The sequence below is a fragment of the Pelodiscus sinensis genome, chromosome 1, assembly GCF_049634645.1.
Source record: "Pelodiscus sinensis isolate JC-2024 chromosome 1, ASM4963464v1, whole genome shotgun sequence".
Classification (NCBI taxonomy): domain Eukaryota; kingdom Metazoa; phylum Chordata; order Testudines; family Trionychidae; genus Pelodiscus; species Pelodiscus sinensis.
Window position 1 is genome coordinate 102784196 of NC_134711.1, and position 25524 is coordinate 102809719.

The following is a 25524-nucleotide window of genomic DNA, read 5'->3' on the forward strand; positions in this document are numbered from 1 at the left end:
AGGAAGGAGAAAAAAAAACTTCTGATGATAGGATAGGAAGCAATGGGCTTAAATTGTAACAAGGGCAGTTTAAGGGTAGACATTAGGAAAAACTTCATATCCATCAGGGTGGTTTAGCACTGGAATATATTGCCTTGGGAGGTTGTGGACTCTTCATCACTGGAGATTTTTTAAGAGCAGATTAGATAAACATCTGTCAGGGATGGTCTATATAATACTTAGTCCTGCTGTGAGCGCAGGGGACGGACTAGGATTCCCTCCAGTCCAATCCTACAATTCTATGAAATCCTGGCCCTACTACTGTCTGTAAAGCCTGAATTTCCCCTAGGCTGTTACAGTCCTGTAGTACAAATAAGTACTTCAGTAATTGTGAGTAATACAAAGTTTGGAGAACTGGTGGAAATTTAATGACCTTTCACTTTCCCTTCTCTCTTCCCCCTGCGGAGGGACTCTCAGACCTAGGTCATTACATACAGACCCATTTCAATTAAAGATGAGGATGCCACTGTAGTTTGATGGAAAGGTTGTTGCTCTCTCCTTTTTAGCACAGAAGTGAGCAGGGGCTGCTGTTCCTAAGAGATTGGAAATCTTTCTAATGTGTGACATTACCGCAGTCAGGTGATTATTGTGTGGGGATCAGATGGCATACAACTACAAATCTTAACAGCCATAGTCACATTGAAATACCTAAAGGCACCATTTAAAAGGCAAAGTATTTTCAAAAGATCTTTTTCCAGTTAGCACCCCAATGACAAAATGACAGTCACATCTTGCCTTCTTTTTAATGAAATCAATCAACAAACAAGGTTGACTTAATTATCCTCTTCTGCCCCTGCCCCAAAATGCACTCCTTCACCAAGACCACCTAGCTGCACTGAGTTTAAAAAAACATCACCTCTCCCAGAATGCCCAAGCATGATAAAGGGTTGCAGAAATTCTCAAATGTTGAAGGAAGATGGGATGAATTCAGATTGACATGGCCTGTTACACTAGGAGGAAATATGCACAATAATGCTTTGTATTCAAAGGCAGAAACCAGTAATGGCTTCCTTAGCAATTCTTAACCAATCCCTCTATATCACACTGTTGGGTTCTATACCTCTACTAATTCTGCATAACTGACATTGCTTTTACTACCAAGAAGCCAGGCATGAGGAGGAATTACTTCAGAAAGCAAAAAGCAGGTAAGTCACAGCACTGCCTCATTTAGGCAGCAGTTTCCCTCTAATAGGGTAACAAGGAATCCTCTTTTTGTCTGGCTACATCTCCTCTCCTGCAGCATCTGCCTTTTAAGAGAGATTTATAGAAATCAGATTAGGCAGGAGAGCAGCCTAGTTATCCATCTGGGATGTAACACAGCTGATAGCACAGCTACTGTAGAAGAATTGCTTTGCTCTACTCTTTTATCCCTGTTCTGGCAAGGCTATCTTGTGGAACTGGTTTTCTGACATGTAAACACACACAGCCTTGCTATAGCTCAGAAATGTGTTACTCAGATTGCAGTGTTATCTAAAAATGCCTGCTCTTACTTAAATCAGAACTATTGACTTGTGGGAGCAGAAGTGGCCCCCAAAAGATGATCAGTGCTAAAGACCTAGAGAGTTCATTTCAATGCCTTTGTTTATTCCTAAAATAAGTTACTCAAGTAATACTAATGCATGTCTGCCATACCTCCCCTCTTTGCAGAGAAAACCCTCTGAGTGGGGGTGGCTAGTGCATAGACCCCAACAGAAATGAGGTGGGAGAACAGGGTCAAGTGTGGATTGCATTGGGCAAGTCTGCTTGAAAAGAGGCAAAACCCAAAAAAGTAGTCAAGAAAAAGCCATCCTCGGAAGGCCTTTTAGTTGCACCTACCTCTGTTCAAATTCTTCAGTCTGTCAAACCATAGCCTGTATGGAGAATAAATGCAACGCAACTGCAGCGGATAGATAACAAAAGCAGCATCATATTTTTCTCCTTCAGGAAAGTAGTCAGAGCCCTGAAGAAGCAGAGAGAAAAAGACTCCACTATGTTTACCCAGTGCTTGGAAGCTGTCAAGTTTAAGTATTATACTAGTTAAAAATAGCACTAGGAGCGCCTTGATTTGCTATGCCAGGTTTTTCTCCCCTTCTCCCAACATCAAGTGTTTTGCTCCTGGAATTAGGGGGGAAAACCTGAATTTCAAGCAAGCATTTGAGATGTCTGTGGAGAAACTCCATGGAGAGATGAAATGTGCCTGCTTCTTACTTCAACAGGTGCAGGGATGCTAATCAGTGACGCTGGGCAGGAGATTTTGAGGGGGGGGGGTAAATAAATACATTGGTAAAAACAAGGAATTGGGGCAGAACATAGGGTGGACACAATCCAGAACAAAGAGGGACTGATGGGTCCACTCTGCTGATGGGAAGAAACACTTCCATAGTAGCTAGAGAGCTAGAACATAAAATGCTGCATCACGGCTTACAAGAGTGCCAAGATGCTGAAATAAGTGTAGGGGACAGGGAGGCTAGATCACTACAATCCCAATTCAAACAAGGTGCTTACGCATTTGCCTAACTTCAAGCTTGTGAGTAAGCCTACTGAAATCACCAGGACAGGGTAGTCAATGATACTGACTTGGTGAATGAGGGCCAGTAAGAACATCCGTTGCTGCAAGGCAAGTAGTTACTTCTGGGACACTTGTGTGTTGCAAGGGAAGGAAGGCATCCTGAACACAACCAGCCTTTCTCAGGAATGAGCAACGGGCCCTATGATCCAGGCAATGGTCACTGGCCCACATCCCTCACTGAGGAGTGAAGTTCCTATCCTGCGAAGAATCAAAGCTAAGGGGCAGGAAGAAAAATCTGTCACTAAGATGCCCTCTCTTTCCCCGCCACCACACACATCTTCATTTCCACCTCTCTGATAGCAGAACTGGAAGAGGATGCCAAGCGGCAAGAGAATTCATTGCAAACAAGAACACCAGCCAGGCCTCAGGGCTACAACCTCCTGCACCTCTCACTGAAAGCATGTGGGCTGTTCCAATGACAGCTGCCTGACAAAAGATGACCCTGTTCTACATGAGCATTATGAGTGGTAAGGCCAGGGCTAAGCACAAATGGTTATAAACTCATAGCACTGGGAGAACAAGACAGGAAGCTATATTATGTAGGGGACCCTGCAGAAAGACTCGGCCCATCTTGTTAAAGAAGTTAGCAATGAAGGAAAGGCTGATGATGAATCAGAGCCAAGCATTTCCCAGCTCTACCAACAGTGCTCAGTCCTGCCGAGAAGAGCTTGCAAGACACAGCAACTGCTGGGTGCCAGAGTGATACTGGTGGCTGCTCGCTATCCATTACCTGGCCACCATCCTGCTGTTTTAAATCTTTAACCGAAGCAGGATCCATGCAGCTAATAGAAGAATTAGGAGGCACCAGCAGGTAAAGAGCATCTCTATTCTCCTGGGCTACAGGCATAAAATGGGGAGGGTGGGTCCTAGATCAAGCCACCTTTCAAATGCTGGAAGTTAATCTGTGCCTTCTGCCATCCCATAATGCACAGTGATCATGTGATCTTGTCACGCATCTAGTTGTAACCTTTTTCTGTCGCCAGAGATGAGGAGGTTGGACTCCCAATTCAACTGCTGAAAGGGTGGGTAAGTGGGGTTTATAGAGTGTAACCTGCATAATTAACTGTCCCCATTGACACACAGGAGGGGTGGAGGACACTGAAAAGAATGGGGAACACTGAGCCATGCCCAGTTGGAGGGAACATTCTCCAGTCAGCTCCTGACGGCTCAAATGTGCATGATTTCACATTGGTCTTCATGAGAAAAAGTGCTTTCTCTGAAATCTCCAGTCCCTCAGAAGTCCAGACTAGGCCAAAAACCAGTTGCCAGTGTCAATTGTGAGGGTTGGTAAAAAGGTGCCATTGGTCCCATGAATATCAGGAAAAAAAAGACCCAACTTTGAGTAGTCAATCCCAGAAAAAGGAAAATCACATTTTAAAAATTATAAATACTTTTCTGTATAAAGTTATTAAATAAACGAGATCCTTCCAGTGATGGTGTGGTGAGTTCCAGTGGTGCTCTTAAGCAACAGGCTATAGTCTTTAAAAAGCCATCGCTGCTCCCAGTCTCTCTTGATCTCAGTTTAAGTGCAGCAGGGGTTATCAATGACTAGCATGACATCAATACCGTATACTTCCAGCAGGTCCATTAGGAAGCTTCGGTCACCTTGTGGGTCCAGGCCCATAACCCGGGCATGGTCAGCTGTCAAGGTCTTATCCTGACTGGCTGACACCTCCATCAGTGTCTGAAATATCCGATTGTTCTGCTCCATGAAAAACCTGCAGGAGGACCAGGGAAGAGGAGATGGGTTTGAAAAGAAAAAAAGAAGACATGTTCTACACCATCCCCGAAGACTAGTTAACCCATTTTAAACACATTCCCACCTCCCTTCCACTATCGTATTGCACAGTCCTGCCCACGGAGAATCAGACAGGTTTTCCTTTATGGTAGGTCAATACTGAGTAGTCAACAGGCTTTCAGGGTTGCCTCGACCAAACACATTTACTGTGGGGAGCAAGAGATCAAACGCAGAAATCCAACATGTGTCTCCCGTAACACAGTGGGGGAACTTAATGGACAAAAGTACCAAGCCACTAAGCCCACCCAAATGATTTCTCCATTACCTGATCTTGAGCCACCAGACTAACTATGACTCATCTTTCACACCAAACAAGGAACAGAACTTAGAGATGAAAGCTCAACTATCTACCTTCTGCATCTCCTTGCATTACTGCTCCCTTGTCCTATGCCTTCTCCAACTATACCCTAGTTTTAAGCTTGAGCAATGAGGTTTCCTCTTGTGCGCTGGGGCAGGCTGTTCATAGTCCAAAACATTTAACTCATGGCAAGTTCTCGCTAATATTCACTATCAATTTTCCTTTAGACAATTTCATCGTGTTACTCTCCTGTATATACCCTTCCTGCCATCAGCCATGAACAATAGTCATATGTGAGTAAGGGCTCCATAGGAAGGGCCAAGGTCTCTCTATTTTTCCACCCAGTATTAGTTTCTCCACCTCAGACTGCAAGAACCACATAAGCATTGCCCAACTCTCCACTCAAACTGCCACGTCGCCAGCTGACCAGAAGAGGCAGCGCACCGTTTGCTCCCCACAGCCAGAGCTTTGTCTGCATCTCAACAAGCTGTTCAACCTCCCCCAGCTTACCTGGGTATTCTAAAGTTCAGAAGATGCTGAGGTTTTTGGAGAAGAGAAAAAAAAATTGAGATCTCCATTTTCAACCCACTTTACTGGTTCCCATATACCTTCCACACATCTCTTTATGTACAAGCTAAGCCAGCAGGACGTGATACCAGTGAGAAAACAACTGATCCTTAGGCAGCCACTGGAGCTCAGTCCCTCTGTGCAAAACCACACTACAAAGACTCCCCACAGCCTGGGGATTGCTCCCTTCACCACTGAGTAACTCACAAGATAAAGAGGTCCTCTTCACAGGAATTGCAGTCCTCATCCACCTCCTGAGAGTACATCAACATCTGCCTGGGAAAAGGGAGGCAAATCAAACATGTGCAAGCAATGAATTCCAGAGCAACAGCAACAAACGGGATTGTGACTGAAGATATCACCATTTATTGAAGGTAAAAAAGCACCGAACACAATGCCTTCATCTTTATAGGCAGCAATAGTCCTATGGATGAGCATTTGGCTGGGAGTCAGGAGATCTGAGTTCTATTCCCAGCTCTGCCACCAACTTGCTGCATGACCCTGGCAAGCCACTTCCCTTCCATGCCAGTTTCCCTTTATCAATCAGCCTTATCTATTTAGAAGGAAGGGAAGTGACCAATACCATGTATTTGCACAGTATCCAGCACAAAGGTGCTCTGATCCATAGGCTTTGCTTAATACAAACAAACCACAGATGTGTTGAATGAGAGGATCGGAAAGGATGAACCAGAGCAGTGCGAAATTAGGAAAAGGAAGACAAAACAATTCAAAGAAAGTGAAGAGATAGACATACTGGTCCCATCACTCAGGTCTCCTCCACTACCTTTGGTCATTGAGCCGCCGATATTTTTCCTTGTCAGCACTGTTAATCTTCAGGAGCGGCTGCAGGTGCTCGCGGTGTGTTTTCACATTCTGGTTATCCACATACACATCATAAAGATCTTGCTTCTCCTCAAAGATCTTTTCTGTCGTGCCTGCCGAGACCAGAGGGAGAGGAAGATTTTCAGAGAGGTGCACTACTTTCCTGGTCGGGTGGCCATTGTATCTTGTATCACTGTTTGATTAGAACAAGACACAGCCATGCCCAGGCACGTTACGATCCAGTTGTTTTGGGTAAGAACAGGTCCAGGTATACCCATGCATGTTAAGATGCCTCTCTTATTTCAGTCTCTCACCCCATCAGATTTTTTCAGCAAGTTTTAACAGGTACCTCCTGGGTCCCTTACAGATAGCAGATTGAGGGGAAGGAAAGAGGCTGCTGTACTTACAGGCCACATAAGACACTTCAGTCTCCAGCATTTCTATGTCTGCCACATTCACATAGAAGAAAGGCTTGGACTCTGGAACGGTCCCCCCAATGCCAGGCAGTGAGACATTGGCTAAGCAGCAACAGCAATACACTGCAGGTGAAAGAAAGGAATAACTTAATGTCCTCAATATTCCTTCTCCCTAGGCCTACAATGCCCCCTCCTTGTTTCTCTCTTCCTCCTTTGCCCCTCGGTGCTCCTACACATACACTGTTTATTGCACAGCAGAGTGGCATATGATCAGCACTGAAATGCTTACGTTTCACTCTGACTCTCCCACTGGGCAACATGTTATTTAAATTCTTACTTAAGATCCTGCAGAATGGTTAGACATTCTCTCCCCCCACACCCAGAGTGCTGGTGGAATGACGATCAGGCAACAGCATCTGGTGCTGCCCCATGGAGACAAGAGTTCAGATTTGTAGCTCTTAGAGCCAACGAGGCCTGGGAAAAGCATGCTCAAGTGGAGAAGGGTTGCCTCAGAGCTGCTTTGCAAAACCCTGCCCATCCCATTCCCTAAAGGTGGGCTTGGAAGGTTGGCACTGCATCCCTCCATATCAGTTAGGAGGGGTGCATGCATGCATGGTAACATCACTGTCCTCCAGGAGTGGGAATGCAGAAGTGGGAGAGTTTTGACCTTGATTCCGTACCTCTATAGCAGACAACTCCTACCGGCGGGGGTGAAAATATCAAAATGCGCTTGCGTAGCAGAGCGAACTTCCAGAGGATGAGGATCTGCTCTCCAAAGAACTTAATGAACTGAGACATACAGCCTGCAGGATGAGTGATCTGAGGGCCAGGGGAAGAGAACAGCTCATGAGATGCTACAGGAACACACACGCAGATGCTAAATATGGAATAAGAATACAGACACAAATGGTATATACGTGCACACAACACGCCACCACCCACCACACCTGTGAAACTAGGTTCATGGGAGCAAGAGCAGCCATGGAGAGTTGTTGCCTGTGATCTCCAGTCTAAACAACATACATCTATCTTGTGCCACTTAGGCTTAGCCCATGTATGCTGAAAAAGAAAAAAGTCCACTAGCTTGGCTAACAAGAGATATGCCATACACACATTAGCTAGTCCTACAGCCATCAGGGGCATCAGTGCACTGCATGTCCATGGATAGCGCTCGTCTCACCTTCATCTCTGGATACATGTATTTGTGGATGGAGGGCAGCCAGTGGATGGGTGGCTGAGATGTAGAGGTACCCTTGCCAGCAGAGAGAACCCCCTTCTTGTCATCATAAAATGCCTCTAGGTGGGAATAGTGCCCTGGCATCTCCAGCTGGTGCCTAGAAAAGACAAAGTAAGAAAGATTTTTGAAGTCTACAGACCTCTGGGCCCCAGCCCACAGCAATATGCATGTCTCTTAGTCACTGATTCCGCCTTGGGTACCTCCAAGTTCATGGGCATCTGTATCTTTCACTGCATCCAAGGGCATGGCTAAGATGGTCACTCAGGGCTCTCACGCGCCATGCATGATAGAACTGATCCTGGTTTTTAACATTTGAGACAAATTCGAACAAAATGGTGTTTTCCCAAGGCTTCTTTTACCCTTACAAAAATTCCCTTAACATGCTCTGATCGCACTAGAGAATGTGATTTAGGCTACATACATGCTTTAGCTGTGTCAAGATAAATATGACTATTGGCTCTAAAAAATTTTCACCAAACCTTTAGCAAATGCATGTGTTAAGGGATGGGAAGGAAATAAACACTTACTTTCTTCTAATATCTTTGAAACAAGCGACTCCCCAGCCGATTAAATTAAAAAAGAGTTACATAAAGAAGTGGCTTTGTATTACTAATTCTAGTTTAATTTTCCTCCATAATTTCTTGTAATATACTCTCACACAAAAGTGTACGGGGAAGTACTCTTTCAAGGAAAATGGTCCTAATCTGACAACATATTAAAGTCTTAGTTCAAAGCTAAAATCTTACTGCACATCCAGGGAAAATTACCTTCTAAGTGAAACCCAATGGGATAGTCAGTTTAGCCTACAAAATCTTCACATCCACCTATCCATGCCAACATTCAGACCCTTCGGTACAGGTGCACAGACAATCCTGTATCCCACAAACAACTTACCGGACCTGGTTCTCCAGGAAGTGCATGTATCTATAGAGCAGGGTGTACGAAGGGGAGAGAATTCCCACAGACTTCATGCGGGCTCCGCGCTCTAACTCACTTTCCACAGGCATGTTTGCAAAGCAGGCCAGGCCGAAGCAGAGCCCTTTCCTGAAATAACTGGGGACAAATGTGCAACAAAAAACAATAACTAGAAAGAGGGAAGGAGAGAGGCACATAAGTGGCAAGGTATAACAAGAGGATCCTAGGAAGGGCCATGAAAAATAACAGTTCCCCACCTCTCCATCTCCCATGCAGCTCCTAGGCCCACTGGCTTCTGCCACTTTAACCATGTATTCTATTGATTGAGAACATTGTCTACCTTTTACACAGCATTAAGAGCTGGCAGCCTCCAACCCCTGTCTTATCAACGAAGGCTCTACCTTTCCTAGCACTGATGCAAGAGAACCTGTGTTGGCAATGATGGGGAAATTTTCAGAAGAGAGGCTTGGGTAGAAAGCCAGGTCCGGGGAGCATAACCTCACTGTTCTGTCGAAACATGACATTAACACGCCACATTTTATAAAGTAACTCAGACTAGCTGTCTAATTTGGCTCCCAAGCCATCTCTCAGGCTTGCAGAGGATGGAAGCACTGCAGATGAAACACCTCCTCTGGCCAAGCAGAATGGAGTCTGCGAGCTCTGTAGGGAGTGGCTGTCAGTTCTCCTTGGCCAAAGAGAGGCACCACAACCCAGTGACCTTGAGAACAGAGAGGGGAGGAGCACAAAGGGAACGGAGCGAACATAATTCCTGCGAGGAAGGGAAGAGGAAATGAAATGGGGACAGGACATTATCACTACACAACATCTAAAGGAGACACCCAAGTATTCTGAAACATGTTTCCTTTTGTGTTTTTAAAAGAAAACACAAATAAAAAAACTCCCCTTCCTCCCAAGCTGTTTCCCCCCATCTGGAAAAGAGTTTGCTTCATCCTCCCCATGCCTTCAACCCCCACAATGGATGTTCCTAACTGAGCTAGAAATAAGCAACTCTGCTTCCTTGTTTGCTTGCCCCTCATGCATTAGTGTCAGTTCATCTCCGGGAACCAGGTCTGCTCCTGCTGGAAATGCTGTCCACCAGAGAAGAAGTCATTATACAATTAGGACCTATATAAATAGCAGCTATTTGATAGAGTTCATGTTAAATATCTGGAAAATTCATTTTAAATCAGTTTCTTGGCAGGTCAATGGGGGGGGGGAGGCTTAACTAACGAGCAGTATTCATTTTTACTGCTTTAGACTAAGGAAGGGAGGGTGTATGTGTATGTGGGTAAGGCAGATGGGAAGGAGCAACGTAGCCCAAATATACTCACATGAAATCTGACTGGATTTTGTGTGACCCACTTGCCATGGATTTGAACTCAACACCTTCCAAATCAATGTCTTGTGGCAAACACCATTCCACCATATTACCTGTGGGACAAGGGAGTAATGAGTTGTCATTGAAGTGGGAAAGTATCCCACCCTCTACTAAAGAGAAAGCAGTGACAAATTAACAGCAGCCAGGTTTCAACCACTTGGGTACCAAAGAGCAGTGTAACACTATTTTAAAAGGTAAGCTTTTGGAGCAATACAGGATGGTGATTAGATGGCATTACAATGAAGCGGGTCTCCAGTACTCGAGACAGAGCACAGCTGCAACATTACCACAGTCCATGTACTGCCCATGAGAGAGACATGCGGCATTGAACACGGGTATGTTGCATGGACCTCAAGAATTATTTTGGAACCTATTTAAATGTCTTGCAGAATTGCCCCTGCAAATCTTCCCAGGCAGCAACTACTGCAAACAGTCCCTGCAGGTATTTGGGCAGGGCAATGAAAGAGGCCTAACTCTACCGATGTTCATGCTGCAAGCATTCTTTGGACAGAAGACTTCTGTCTCCAAAGCTGAGAATCTGACCCCTCTCCTACTTTGTAATACAAAAGCAGAGAAAAGAAAAGGATGTAAAACAGCCGGGCAGTTGGTAAAAGTGCATCAAGTGCAGAGACAGGTGCATCCTGGAGGTGAATGCCTGACTGCGAGGATGGTGTTGCCAGGAGGGCTTTGGCTTCCTCGACCATGGGGTGCTATTCCAGGAAGGACTGCTAAGCAGGGATGGCATCCACCTTTCGAGGAGGAGGAAGACCCTATTTGGACACAGAATGGCTAACCTAGTGAGGAGGGCTTTAAACTAGGTTTGATGGGGACAGGTGAGCAAAGCCCACAGGTAAGTGGAGATCATGGAGACCTGGGAGATGGGTCGGAAATGGGAGGGAGCATGGGCTACAATGGCAGAGAGAAAGGAGGGTCAGGGCAAAACTGGGAGGCAAAGTCAAATCAGGATCTTAGATGCCTGTATACAAATGTGAGAAGTATGGGAAATAAGCAGGAAGAACAGGAAGTGCTAATAAATAAGTACAACTATGACATTGTTGGCATCACAGAAACTTGGTGGGATAATACACATGATTGGAATGTTTGTATAGAAGGGTACAGCTTGCTCAGGAAGGATAGACAGGGAAAAAAGGGAGGAGGTGTTGCTTTATACATTAAAAATGAACACACTTGGAGTGAGGTGGAGGTGGGTATAGGAGACGGAAATGGTGAGTCTCTGGGTTAGGCTAAAAGGGGTTAAAAACAAAGGTGATGTTATGCTAGGAGTCTACAACAGGCCACCTACCCAGGTGGAAGAAGTGGATGAGGCTTTTTTTAAACAACTAACAAAATCATCCAAAGCCCAAGATTTGGTGGTGATGGGGGACTTCAACTATCCAGATATATGTTGGGAAAATAACACTGCAGGGCACAGACTATCCAATAAGTTCTTGGACTGCATGGGAGACAACTTTTTATTTCAGAAGGTTGAAAAAGCTACCAGGGAGAAAGCTGTTCCAGATTTGATCCTAACAAATAGGGAGGAACTGGTTGAGAATTTGAAAGTGGAAGGCAGCTTGGGTGAAAGTGATCATGAAATCATAGTGTTCACAATTCTAAGGAAGGGTAGAAGGGAGAACAGCAAAATAGAGACAATGGATTTCGGGAAGGCGGATTTTTGGTAAGCTCAGAGAGCTGATAGGTAAGGTCCCGTGGGAATCGAGAAAGGAAAAACAACTGAGGAGAGTTGGCAGTTTTTCAAAGGGACATTGTTAAGGGCCCAAAAGCAAGCTATTCCGATGTGTCGGAAAGATAGAAAATATGGCAAAAGATTACCTTGGCTTAACCACGACATCTTGAATCATCTAAAAATAAAAAAGGAGTCCTATAAAAAATGGAAAGTAGGACAAATTACAAAGGATGAATATAGGCAAACAGCACAGGAATGCAGGGGCAAGATTAGAAAGGCAAAGGCACAGAATGAGCTCAAACTAGCTATGGGAATAAAGGGAAACAAGAAGACTTTTTATAAATACATTAGAAGCAAGAGGAAGACCAAGCAGAGGGTAGGCCCACTGGTCAGTGAAGAGGGAGAAACAGTAACAGGAAACTTGGAAATGGCAGAGATGCTAAATGACTTCTTTGTTTCGGTCTTTACCGAGAAGTCTGTAGGAATGCTTAACATAGTGAATGCTAGTGGGAAGGGGGTAATTTTAGAAGGTAAAATTAAAAAAACGAACAAGTTAAAAATCACCTAGAAAAATTAGATGCCTGCAAGTCACCAGGGCCTGATGAAATGTATCCTAGAATACTCAAGGAGCTGAAAGAGGAGGTATCTGGGCCTCTAGCTATCATCTTTGGAAAATCATGGGAGACAGGAGAGATTCCAGAGGTTTGGAAAAGGGCAAATATAGTGCCCATTTATAAAAAGGGAAATAAGAACAACCCAGGAAACTACAGACCAGTTAGTTTAACTTCTGTGCCAGGGAAGATAATGGAGCAAGTAATTAAGGAAATCATCTGTAAACACTGGGAAAGTGGCAATGTCATAGGGAACAGCCAGCATGGAATTGTGAAGAACAAATCATGTCAAACCAATCTGATAGCTTTCTTTGATAGGATAACGAGTCTTGCGGATAAGGGAGAAGCGGTGGATGTGATATACCTAGACTTTAGAAAGGCATTTGATACGGTCTCACATGATATTCTTATCAATAAACTAGGGAAATATAACTCAGAAGGGGCTACTATAAGGTGGGTGCATAACTGGCTGGATAACCGTACTCAGAGTAGTTATTAATGGTTAACAATCCTGCTGGAAAGGCATAACGTAACAAGTGGGGTTCCGCAGGGGTCTGTTTTGGGACCGGCTCTATTCAGTATCTTCATCAACTATTTAGATATTGGTATAGAAAGTACGCTTATTAAATTTGCAGATACCACCAAGCTGGGAGGGATTGTGATTAATCTGGAGGATAGGGTAATAATTCAAAATGATCTGGACAAATTGGAGAAATGGTCTGAGAAATAGGATGAAGTTTAATAAAGACAAATGCAAAATGCTCCACTTAGGAAGGAACAATCAGTTTCACACATACAGAATGGGACGCGATGGTCTGGGAAGGAGTATGGTAGAAAGGGACCTAGGGGTTATAATGGACCTCAAGTTAAATATGAGTCAGCAGTGTGATGCTGTTTCAAAAAAAGCAAACATGATTCTGGGATGCATTAACAGGTGTGTTGTGAGCAAAACATGAGAAGTCATTCTTCAGCTCTACTCTGTGCTGGTTAGGCCTCAGTTGGAGTATTGTGTTCAGTTCTGGGCACCGCATTTCAAGAAAGATGTGGAAAAATTGGAGAAGGTCCAGAGAAGAGCTACAAGAATGATTAAAGGTCTAGAGAACATGACCTATGAAGGAAGGCTGAAAGAATTGGGTTTGTTTAGTTTAGAAAAGAGAAGATTGAGGGAGGACAGGATAGCAGTTTTCAGGTATCTAAAAGGGTGTCATAAGGAAGAGGGAGAAAACTTGTTCATCTTGGCCTCTGAGGGTAGAACAAGAAGCAATGGGCTTAAACTGCAGCAAGGGAGGTTTAGGGTGGACATTAGGAAAAAGTTCCTAACTGTCAGGGTGGTCAAACACTGGAATAAATTGCCCAGGGAGGTTGTGGAATCCCCATCTCTGGAGATATTTAAGAGTAGGTTAGATAAATGTCTATCAGGGATGGTCTGGACGGTATTTGGTCCTGCAATGGGGGTAGGGGTCTGGATTCAATGACCTCTCGAGGTCCCTTCCAGTCTTATTATTCTATGATTCTATGTAGTCGTGATAAAGTCTTGGATTCTGAAACAAGATTTTAGAAATCCTCTTTGAGAGGCAAACATAGAATCAGAGGATTGGAAGGGTCATCAAAAAGTTATCTAGTCTAGCCGCCTGCACTCATGGCAACTATGCAAATAACTAGACTATTCCTGACAGGTGTTTGTCTAACTTACTCTTAAAAGTATCCAATGGCACAGAGTCCACAAGCTCCCCAGGCAATTTGTTCCAGTGCTTAACCCTGACAGAAAGGGTTCCCCCCCCCCATGGCCAGTTTAAACCACTCTTGCTGCAATTTAAGCCCATTTCTTGGTCTCCTGTCGTCAAAGGAGAACAATTTTTCTACCCTTCTGCTTGTAACAACCTTTTATGTACTTGAAAACTGTTATCCTGTTCCCCCTCAGTCTTTTCTCCAAACTAAACAAACCAAATTTGTGCAATCTTTCCTCACACCTGAGGAGAGATTACTAAAACTGGGACTTCTCATCTTAGAAAAGAGGAGACTAAGGGGGGATATGATAGAGGCCTATAAAATCATGACTTGTGTGAATAAAGTATTTAAGGAAAAATATTTACTTGCTCCCATAACACAAGAACTAGGCAGGGGTCACCAAATTAAATGAACAGGTAGCAGATTTAAAACAAAAGGAAGTATTTCTTTATACAAGAGTCAACCTGTAGAACTCCTTCCCAGAGGATGTTGTGAAGACCAGGACTTTCACAGGGGTCAAAAATATCCTAGATAAATTAATGGAGTGTGGGTCTATTAATGGCTATTAGCCAGGATAGTAGGAATGGTGCCCAGGTTGTTTGTCAGAAGCTGGGAATGAGATCACTTGATGGTTACCTGTTCTGTTTATTCCCTCTGGGGGACCTGGCATTGGCTGCTGACGGAAGGCAGGATGCTAAGCTAGATGGACCTTTGCTCTGACCCAGTATGGCCCTTCTTATGGTCACACATGACTTCTAGACTTTTAATCATTTTTGTTGCTGCTCTCTGGATGTTCTCCAATTTGTCTACATCTTTCCTGAAATGCAGCACTGGACACAGTACTCCAGATGAGGCCTTATCAGCATGTAACAAAGCAGAATTACTACTTGCCTACAACACTCCTGCTAATACATCCCAAAACTAGGTCCTTTTTTTTCCATTGGCAATATTATTACACTATTGACTGGTATTTAGCTTGTGATCCACCATGACCAACCGGATTCCTTTCCACAGCATTCCATTCTATGAAGTAATTTCTCATTTTCTATGTGTGCAACTGATTGTTCCTTCCCATGAGGAGTACTTTGCATTTGTCCTTATTGAATTTCATCCTGTTTACTTCAAACCGTATTTGTCCAGATCATTTTTAATTTTAATCCCCTCCTCCAGAGCACTTACAACTCCTCCCAGCGTGGTATCATCTGCAAACTTTATAGGTGTATTCTCTGTACCATTATCTACATAATTTAGAAGTAAAATCCCTAAGAATGGAAACTGTATCCCTTACCCCTTCGTGAACCTGGCAGAGAAGTGATTAAAAAGCCCAGACTAGAACTTTGTACGTAGCTTTATGGACAAAATTAAAGTGTCAGGATCATCTCTGGTAATGTATGCACGCCACATGGTAAAACGTAGTACCAACTATGCTCATGCCAGTGGAACCTTACTGCTTAAAAATAACAGGTGTGTATATATTGTATTATATTACATTAGTACACACCACATGGCCATGATATTCATGTGAAAAATGTAAATATTGGGTTTACCAATTGTCATGTACTTCTGAATGCTTCACCTGCACTCTGCCCACAAATCCAACTTTGAGAAGGCTTCTAACATTCCAAGCCTCTGAGCAAATCAGCTGGCTGTTCTTTTTTCCTTTTTATTATATAAAACCTTGTTACAAGAAGGATTTCCTCCTTTTCACTAGTCTGATGCTGAGTGCATGCGATACAAAAGTCCACAGAAATAGAAAAGATTAACACAAACTGGCAACTAACTTATCACTTCAACCGTCAGGTCTATGGAGAGCTGGTATTCCGCCTCACACTCAAAGCATGGGTGAGGAGACTCCACTCCACTCCTATCCTTCTTGATAACTCTGAGTAGGCAATGGATAATGTCTCTGGAAATCCATTATCTTCCTTGGTAAAACTGGTCAAACAGGAATCTTAAAGCTGACACCCTAATTCAGCTTCCCTGAAACACCTCAAGCTTATTAAATATTTCAAGAGCTGACTGAAATGTTGCATGGATTTCACAACCTCCTATCCCTACAACTCAATCATTCCAGCAAAATGCAAAAGCACTCAGAAATAGAAAAGATTAACACAAAAAATTGGCAACTGACTTATTACCCCAACCAGAAAAAATGGAATGCCCGAAACAGAAAAGAATATGAAAGGAGTCTGAACTTCGGATGGAGGAGATGAGAATATTTTGATGAAAGATGATCCATACAGAAAGACAAAAATATTACAAGTCAATCCAACCTTAAACTCTTTCACATCAGATTTGTGGGCTGCACACAGATTTTGGACCAATACAAATATATAGGTTTGGCAGAAGGGCTAATCGGGGCTGCTTTATACTGCAGAGCTGCAGAGTGTGAGAAATTTTTAGCAGTTACTCGGTTACATTTTTAAAAGACTTTTTACACCTTTAGTCCCCACAGACTAATCAGGGCTTCCCTGGGCAAGGCACTGTACCAATACATCTGAAGACTGAGCTGTTATTGAAGTAGCTGTGCCTTTTAAGTGGCATGGCTGGCAGAGAAAACTACTATGGCAATCCCACTATGCCAGTGGTTTGTATTTAGAGTTATATGTAGCCGCTTTATTTTATTTATAACAGTGTTTTTAAAAAAGGCAAAAGATGATCCTTCCCTAAAGAGGATAAGGAAGTGGATATGGGCTCCCTCCTCAACCACAAGCTGCGGTTGAGGCCATGTTCCCCCATAGGTTCCTCTTTCAGCCCCAATTGAAAGTCTTACACATCATGAATCAACTACTAATCTTCAGCTGCACAGTTTAATAATAATACATTGCCATTCCAAAGCACCTTTCAGCTGAAGTATCTTCAAGTGACTTAAGCCTCAGATGTCGCTGTGGGGGTTAGAAAGTATTATCCCCATTTCACAGAGATGTAAACAGATAGAGGTTAAGTAATACAGCCAGGTCCACAAAGTAGGTCAGTGGCAGAGAAAGTCAAACTAGAACTCTGTCTTGTCACTTGCTTGAACCTCTAGAGATCGCCATGCTCGCACCCAAATAAACTCATTGAGTTGCATTGCTTTCTAGGATCGCCTTCCTTAAAAAGAATATTAGCCACCAACACCAGTACTCCTTGGCAATTCGTCTCACCACCTTGCCTTCAGTGAGGACGTGGCAGTCATGCAGCAAGCTAAGAGATAAAAAAAATCAGTCAGGTGACAAGCTAGAGCAAACAAAGGTGCAACTGCTTGCTGGCACAAGCGTAGCTGTGGGCAGACAGGAGGGAGGGGGAAAGTAGAAGGCTCTGTGAGAGCAAGAGGTCTATCCCATTCCCTGACGGTGCACAAAGCAGTTCACGGACTGGGGAGGACATTCCATGCAACATCCATTCCAAACAAGAATTTTTTAACATAATGAGAAATTTCAAAGAGAGAAGCTTGTAGGTTCCTTGAAGATCTTTGGGAAGCCATTTGCCAGCATCAGGATAAATCAGAAATAGCATTAGCAGCTTCTGGAAGAAATGAAGTTACAAAAAGTTTCCCTTGTAATTTTCCACAGCAACCCTCTTATTTTTAGATGCTCCCAGAAGCTACTGACATGCCAGCATTTAGCCTCTTTATTAAATTAGCCATCTGTTCATGGAGGTGAGGGTGACTGGGGGAGCATCACACACGGAGATGAACATCTAACTTTGTGAGCACCCTTTTAGAGCTATACCCAAGTATATTGCTGTGATAATGTCTGAGAACGAGACATGGAAACTGAAGAAGGTTTAGCTCAATTTGGTGGGGGGGGGGGGAGAGGAAGAAACTGCTTAATAATGGTGAAATGGAGTTTTTAATAGGCATTATTGCTTCACGTGTAGGCCTGAGCCTACAGCTGCAAGACCAGCAGTCTGGCCACGCAAACCTGGCCAGGAGGTCTAGCAGGAATGCCTGGATGAATCCCCACTCCCTTCTCTATATCTGTTAAGGAGGGGATCAACATTGTGCTGTCAGAAACCAAAACCCAGACAGCTGCAGGGGTTGATGGCATTCCCTCAAGAGCCTGAGAGACTGGAAGGGGAACAGTTCACAACACTTTTGAACACCATGCATGGAACTGAAGATGTGCCAACAAACTGTGGTTGCCCTACTGAAATTTGGCAAACGCCCCCAGAAGATGCAGCCAGCTACCATCTCTCTCCTTTCAATCACCAGCAAGTTCACCGAGTGGGTGCTGCACTGCCATCTGTCTGACGTTATCAAAGACATCCTGCCAGCACAGTAAGCAGAATTTCACTTGTGTGTCTAGACTGCAGGGCTTTTTCAAAAAAATGTAGCCTTTTTTCGAAAAAACTTCACCTGCGTCTAGACTACAGCTGCGTTCTTTTGAAATTAAATTGAAAGAACGTGGCTTTTCTTTCAACGGTAGTACTCATTTCACGAGGAAGAACGCCTTTTTTCGAAAGTGCTCTTTCGAAAAAAAGACGTTCTTGAATGCAAACAGGGCTTTTTTGAAAGAGAGCATCCAGACTGCTTGGGTGCTCTCTTTCGAAAAAGCGGCTCACTTTTTCGAAAGAACAGGTTGCAGTCTAGATGCTCTTTTTCGAAAGAAGCTTTTTTGAAAGTATCTTTCGAAAAAGCCTCTTTCGAAAGAGGCTTGCAGTCTAGACGTAGCCTTGGAGAGGAACTGCTGTGACCAAGCAGCTTCGCTCACTGGCCACACTGAGGCAGGATTGCAGCATAAGTTGAAGACACGGATCACCCTCATTGACTTGACCTCAGCATACCACACCTTCTGGAAACAGAGCGTCCTCCTCATGCTCTCCCATGTCATTCGCTGCCAGAAAATAATCCATCTCTTGGCACAACTTTCCATCTGAACAATAAAATGACTAATAAACTCAATGTGCAATTCTGCAATGAACGCATCAGCAAGGAGGTGAATCCAAAGTGTATCAGCACTACACTGGACCAGAGTTTGACCTTTCGACAACACCCACAAGGCCAGGTTTTGTGTTGTGCTTATCAGGAAATTGGCTGGAACATCCTGGGGCTTCAGTCATGGACCTTACAAACTGCAACAACCACCTTGGTATATTCTGAGACTGAATCCTTGTGCTAGTGTGGTGTCTCAGCAGTCACATTATGCTCCTTGCTACTCAACAATGCCATGCAGTGTCAGGAATGCTCAAATTGACTCCAGTTGACTGGTCCCCAATCCTATCACACAGCCAGCCTCCACAAATTAGAAAAGCTGCCCAGACATGACTCTCTGAACCATTTCAGTGCAAACACAAGCATGATGACCTGTAGAACTCTCCGGACAAAATTTAAATACCAGAAAGTACTATGGAATGACATCAAGGCCTTTTCACTTAACTTCAATGCTCGAGCTAAATGGAGGCCACATAGATATTTCAACCACTCAAAGCTCTCATCATTGACCCTGTCGAGGAATCATGTTTTGATTTATGTTGGAAAGACTGGTGCACAAGAAATCGCATGGGACATGTAGACAATCTCTCTTTAAATGAAGCAAACACCTGTACAATACTGGGGTCACCAGGCACAAACAATGGAGCGCATCATATCTGAGTGTCCCCTTCGCTCTTTCGGCAGAGGCCTGAAGTAGGGATGTAAGCGAGTAGGCTTGTCAGGTAGTCAACTTGACTACATGACTACTCACATTCCCCCCTCCTTGCTGCCTCTGATACAAAGGCAGCAAGGGGGGGGGGGGGGGGAGAAGCAGGAGCTGGTGGTGGGAGGAGCCAGATTAAAAGCCAGTTCCCCCCAGCACTGTCTCCGTGGTGCTGCCTGCCCCCCATGCTGCTGCCTCTATCAGAGGCAATAGTGTGGGGTAGGGAAGCAGGGGAGACTGCCACAAAGCAGCCTCTGCCCACAGAGCAGCCCCTGTCCGCGAGGTGTCCTGGTGTAAGCTGGGTAGGTCCTGGACCTGAGCTGGGACTGAGCAAGCCCAGCTCAGTCCCAGCTTATACCGGGTCCGGGACTGCAGTGGCTCTGCATTTTAAATGAAGTAAGAGACGGTCTGACTCTTACTACATTTAAAATGCAGAACCACAGCGGGGGCAGCTCCTCAACCCGGTGCATGCCAGAACTAAGCACCTTCCCTTATCAACTAATCATGTAGTTGATACCAATTGTATAAATTAGCCAATTACCCACTTCTTAACATCCTTAGCCTGAAGGACATTCACCAGCTCACTGCTGCAGCAAAGTTCCGACTATCAAATCTAGATGTACACTGGTAATTGTTGCTACCTACCCAAGCCATAAGAAAGAAGAAGTCATCTTGACCTTCAGAGCCCTCCAAGGGCTTACCATCACACCCTGTGTAATTGTAACTCAGAGGCATCAACTGAGTGCTTATAGATAAACGTCTTCATATGATAAATCTCGGTATGAAGCATCTTCATATAACTTTGTATCATTTTCATATCACTTTGTATTAAGCCTTTTCGTATAACCTTGTATTAAGTCTTTCCATATATAACTTTGTATTAAGTCCTTTTATATAGAAAGTTTGTAATAAGTCTTTTTATATAGCAATTTTGTATTAAGGTTTGGTATATTATTATAGTCATGTCTTTTTACCAGAATAGATCTCTCCCCTTTTACTTGATTGCCCTGTTGAATGAATGAGACGTGAATGAAAAAGGCATGGAAGGCAAGCACCTCCGAGCAGTTACAATAGTTGAAGAGGGGATGAAAGCCAGATCTGAGGACAAGACGACCTGTCAAGCGGGCTCACTGAAAGATGAGACATACTGACGGTCTTGGGAGTCAGAAGCAGGCACTTCCTTTTGGAAGCACCCTCTTTGAAGATTAATGTGGCAGCGTTAAGACAACACCCAGAAAAAGGTGCCACCGATGACTCTCTGCATAGGATGACACAGATTTTGCATATGCATATAATGACTAACTGGTATAGATTTGCATGATAGGGGAGCTACTATAAATCTAAGCTATCTTGCAGGAGGGCCCTAGGTCTTGTCAACATAAGAGCATGGATCTGAATTCCACAGAAGCCTGGCTCCACTCCTCCCCCATCTAACTCACCTAGCCAATGCAGTTAGGGGGAGGAACTAGTTGGTAACAACAAGACAGAGAGAGAGAGAGAGAAAGTGTAATATATAATATGCATATGATAGAGTAGTGATTGATATATGTATTACCAATAAATATGGCATTTGGCCTTATCCCCCCAGAAAAGATCCCGTGCAGTATTTTAAATACAAGATGCTCCAGGGCTAGAGCATTCACAGAAAAAAAAATTAGAAAAAAACCTAGCAGACAGCTTCCCCCTTCCCCCTCAAGTGCCTTCTGTCTGTTAACAGCCCCACCGACCATGTTCTTCCCCTCTCCCCCAGCACCTTCAACCTGCCCTGATCAGCTATTCCACCCCATGCAAGAGGTGATGAGGGGAGCGGGGAGAAGGAGAAAGGACAGCCGCACTCAGAGGAGGGGGAGAAATAGACAGGAAGAGGCAGGGCAAGGGTGGCGGCTTAGGGGAAGGGTTTGTGTGCATTTGGAGGGAAGGGATGTCTGGGGCAGAGTAGGAGGTTCATCACCCCCAGGGCCAGGAGGAAGCGGGTGCCTGGGTCATGACCTCCCATGAGAGCCAAGTTCCCATAGTATTATGAAACTGTCAATCTGAAAAGCAATTCTTGTGTATGCAAGAGACGAAACTTTCTTGCCTATTGGCCAAAACTTACTCCCAGAAAAGGCAGGATACCCAGGAACTTCAGCATATTCAGAGCAGTGAAAACTTACTTCTCTGACCCAGACCTTCTGCTATAGCCTGCCCTGCTCTCTCACAAAGCCACAAAAAAAAAAAAACCGTCATTCCTGACAGAAGGAAAGAGATCACATCCTGAAGTATACATACAAACATATGCATAAGTGATGGATGCCATATAAGACCCTAGCTCAAGTCAGACAGAATAGCAGCACAACATGTGTGAATGTATATGGCTGGTAGGTGCTAACTTTCCAGCAGGAACAATGGGCAGATGCAGTGATTGTCTAGCAATGAAGAGATTTGCATTTTCTATCATCTGTTCCATGATTCAGCATTTCTTACTTAGGTAAATATCCATGTTTGTGTAGGACTGAACAAGATCCCAAGTATGTGATGAAAGACATTTAAGAGATAAATTAACCACCCCTTGGGCAAACACCCAACAAAAGAATCATGGAGTCACCTCTGCAGCCAGAACTTAGGACAGGTATGACACCAATAAATATGTGGCAGAGCTGTGATTCGTTGGGTACAGTCAGCAGAAGTCAGGAGGTATGGATCAGCATTCACATCTCACTCCACATCAATACCCAGCCCAAGCCAGAGAAGCTAGTGATCCAACCAGCAGGCCAAACTGGGTGATGAAACTGGCCAGGTGCCACCTGAGGAACTAAGAAGCAGCACAAGTCAATGCTCTACGTGCCCATCATGGGAGGTAGTTTACCTCTTCCATACAGATACTATTGCTAAGGCTAAGATTTTGTCATGGATACCTTTAGTGAAAGTCATGGGCAATAAACAAACAAAACAAAAAAAAGTAATGGAAGCTCATGTCCTGATATTTTATTAAAATATCCCTGACAAAATGGGGACAGAGAAGAGTCCAGCACCCACAGCTGCTGGGGTTCCAGGTCCCCCCACTGTCCAGGAGCTGGGAACTTTGGGGGACCCCCCACTCCACATGGCAGCTGCAGTTCCAGGGCCCCCTACTGCCTGATGTGGGTGTTACAGAGAGAGGGGGGCTCCTGGCTGCCAACTCCAGTCCTGCTGCTCTGGGTCAGATATGGAAAATGTCACAGAGGCCTCTGGAAATCTCAGTTTCTGGGACATAATTGTAGCCTTAACTATTGCTACTGGACCTAGTTTTCTAAAGTTATTTGTTGTAGAGAAGTATGAAGAATGCTTGTTTTCCCTCTTCAAAAAGTTGTATGTGGACAAAAAAAGGGTTAAATCTGGCCTCCTCCTTGCATCCCAACTTCAATACTTCCCTTTGAGTTACATTGGATAAGTGGAAGCACTTCAGTATTGCCTTCCACAGCAGCTAAAGCCAGCACCAAAGACAAGATGCATTGGCATGTTACCTGCCATTACCCAGTACTTTCATACAGCTGGAAAGTAGTACAGCTTCTGTAGAAGTCCTTTTCATTCTGTGCGCCCAACTGCCTACTCACAAAATGGCAGAGGGAGTTTTAGGGAAACTGAGGTTTGCCTAGGGCAGGGGTGGAGAACCTCAGGCCCAGGAGCTGGAGGTGGCCCCCAGACTGCCTGGATCCAAACCCTGAGGCTCAGGGTTCTCTCTCCTCCAGCATTGGGGAGCCTGCACCTACTGTGGGACTGGAGCACACAAAATATACTAGCCCGGGCCCCACTAGTCCCTGAAGTGCAAGGGGAATGTGAGGAGTGTCTTTCTCCTTCTCAGTCAGGGGCCACATCAGTGAGGGGTTGGTTTTTTTGCCTTCTCACTTGTGTGTGGCCCCTGACTGATTTTTCTGAGAGTCAGCACCCCCATCAAAAAAAGGTTCCTTGCCCCTGGTCCAAGAAGATACTAATCATATTGAGCATCTCACTTATTTGGAGTGGTCAATCCCACCTCTTTAAAGTAACATCACGGAGATCCCTTATTTTTGTGTTTTTCTCTCTGCCCTTAGACCCATAGTGCTGAAGGGCCAAGGAGTTGATTAAGTGCTTGCATTTCTGTGGGTAATGTCACTACCTCTTCTTGTTAAGCACAGGAGAGTTCACTTAGCTACCAGGGCAAGCAGCCTCCTCCATCCAAGCTTGCCAGGTAAGACTCTCCCCTGCACTAATAGAAAATTAAATCCAAATGCTAACCCCAATTTCCCCATATACCTTCCCCCAGTTTCTTATTCTGATGTGGCAATACACCTACCTACCTATATTCTCCTCTCCCTCCTTGGATACACAGAATCAGTAAAAAGGCAGGGAAACTAGTGAGACCAGAAGTCAAAGATCTTGATTCTTATCCCAGCTCTGCCATTGACTTGCTGCATGGTCATCAGACAAGAGAGAGACTCTGTGCTTGTTTCCTCAACTATACTATTCTAACTATTTCACAGGAATTCTGAGAGGCTTAATTCCTTAGTGTATGCAAAGCACTTGAGATTCCTAGAAGAAAGGTGCTATAGAAAAGCAGAGTGTTATTAATCTGCACAAATCCCGTAATGAGGAAGGGAAAGCAACACAAACATCTCAAAAGTTGCATCAACGGAAGTGGCTAGCATTTTTTTGCACTGTACTTGGCAAATATAATGCAAGGAAGTGGTCAGAACTGCAGTGATCATCGCTAAGGCCATCACTATTTAACACACTGCATGTGCAGCAAATTGTTTTTCATAGGCTTTGGTGAGTGAGGCTTCCATGACTTGACTCAACTCACTACCTGAAGGAAAGAAAGGGACAAGCTCTAGAATATTTTCCTGAGAGAAAACTGCAGAGATTTGCCTCAGTTCATCACAGGACTAGAGGATGCTGATCTGAGGACAGATGCCCATGGCTTTTCAATCACCCAGTAAAGATAAAAATCAGAGGGTGATGAGAAGGGTTTAAAGAAAGAACAGGAAAGCAGCAATCTTTCCAAAAGAAAGGAAATACAGCAGTGTTTTCTGGGAACCTGCTAACCCCTCCCCCCCAAACTCACAACAGTGATACTCAGGCTACGGAGCCAAAGAGGTGGGGGAGGGAGCGAGCAAGAGAATCGTACACAGCTTCTCATCCTCTGGCGGGCATGAGCACTAGACGTGTCAGGTGCGCGATATCTCCCTTGAGAAAAGACCTGTTGAGGCCTCCCCAACTCATGACAGCCATGCCCAGGCTGCTCAGCCCAGGAGTGGTGGGCTGGGCGGGAGGAGACGACGCAGGATTCCCGCGTCTCCCTCCCGCTGCAGTCGGAGTGGGGACAGAACGGAGGAGGGCAGGTGGCGCTTCCCTGGAGACCTGCCGAGGCCGCCCCAACTCATGACAGGGATGATCAGCCTGCGCAGCGGGGCAGGAGCAGCGGGATCCCCCCTTGCAGGCGCGCACAGCGGAGAACAGGGGGGTGCCGGGAGGAGGCAGCGGCGTTTCCCCGGGATGCTGCCGAGGCCCGGCCAGCTCATCACAGCAGTGCCGGGCCGGGGGGGGGGGGCTGCATCCCCGCGGCGCTTACCGGAGCGCGGGTCGAAGGTGACCACGAACACCGCCACGATCTGGTCCGCCTCCGCCTCCGCCTCCGGCCCCCGCGGCAGCTCCCCGGGGCAGCCCCACGCCGCGCCGCCCCGGCTCCAGCCGCCCCGCTCCGCCTGGGGCTGCGGCCGCGAGACCGCGGGGCCCTCGGCCCAGAAGAGCAGCGGCGCCTCGTCCGCCGGCTCCACCATGGCCGCGCTCCGGCCGCCGACTGCGCCGCGGAGAGCCGGGAGGGGGGGGCGGGGCTTCGCCGCCGGGGGGGCGGGGCTTCCGGGCTGTGAA

General features: G+C 45.2%; 1 protein-coding gene across 2 annotated transcripts; it reads right to left on the reverse strand.

The window, feature by feature from the left end:
- Positions 1 to 768: 768 nt before the first annotated feature.
- DENND11 (DENN domain containing 11) lies at positions 769 to 25463 on the reverse strand. Of its 2 annotated transcripts, none has more exons than XM_075939974.1 (9): positions 25226 to 25463; positions 9972 to 10071; positions 8620 to 8778; positions 7669 to 7822; positions 7169 to 7307; positions 6480 to 6611; positions 6035 to 6185; positions 5458 to 5526; positions 769 to 4305 (listed from the first exon to the last, which is right to left on the reverse strand). In XM_075939974.1, exons 1-9 carry the CDS (start codon positions 25431 to 25433, stop codon positions 4110 to 4112), a joined length of 1308 nt encoding a protein of 435 aa, XP_075796089.1. In that variant the 5' UTR covers positions 25434 to 25463; the 3' UTR covers positions 769 to 4109. The 2 variants fall into 2 exon arrangements, with proteins under 2 accessions (XP_075796089.1, XP_075796095.1); XM_075939980.1 differs by lacking the exon at positions 25226 to 25463 and adding an exon at positions 11852 to 13455.
- Between the last annotated feature and the right edge of the window lie 61 nt (positions 25464 to 25524).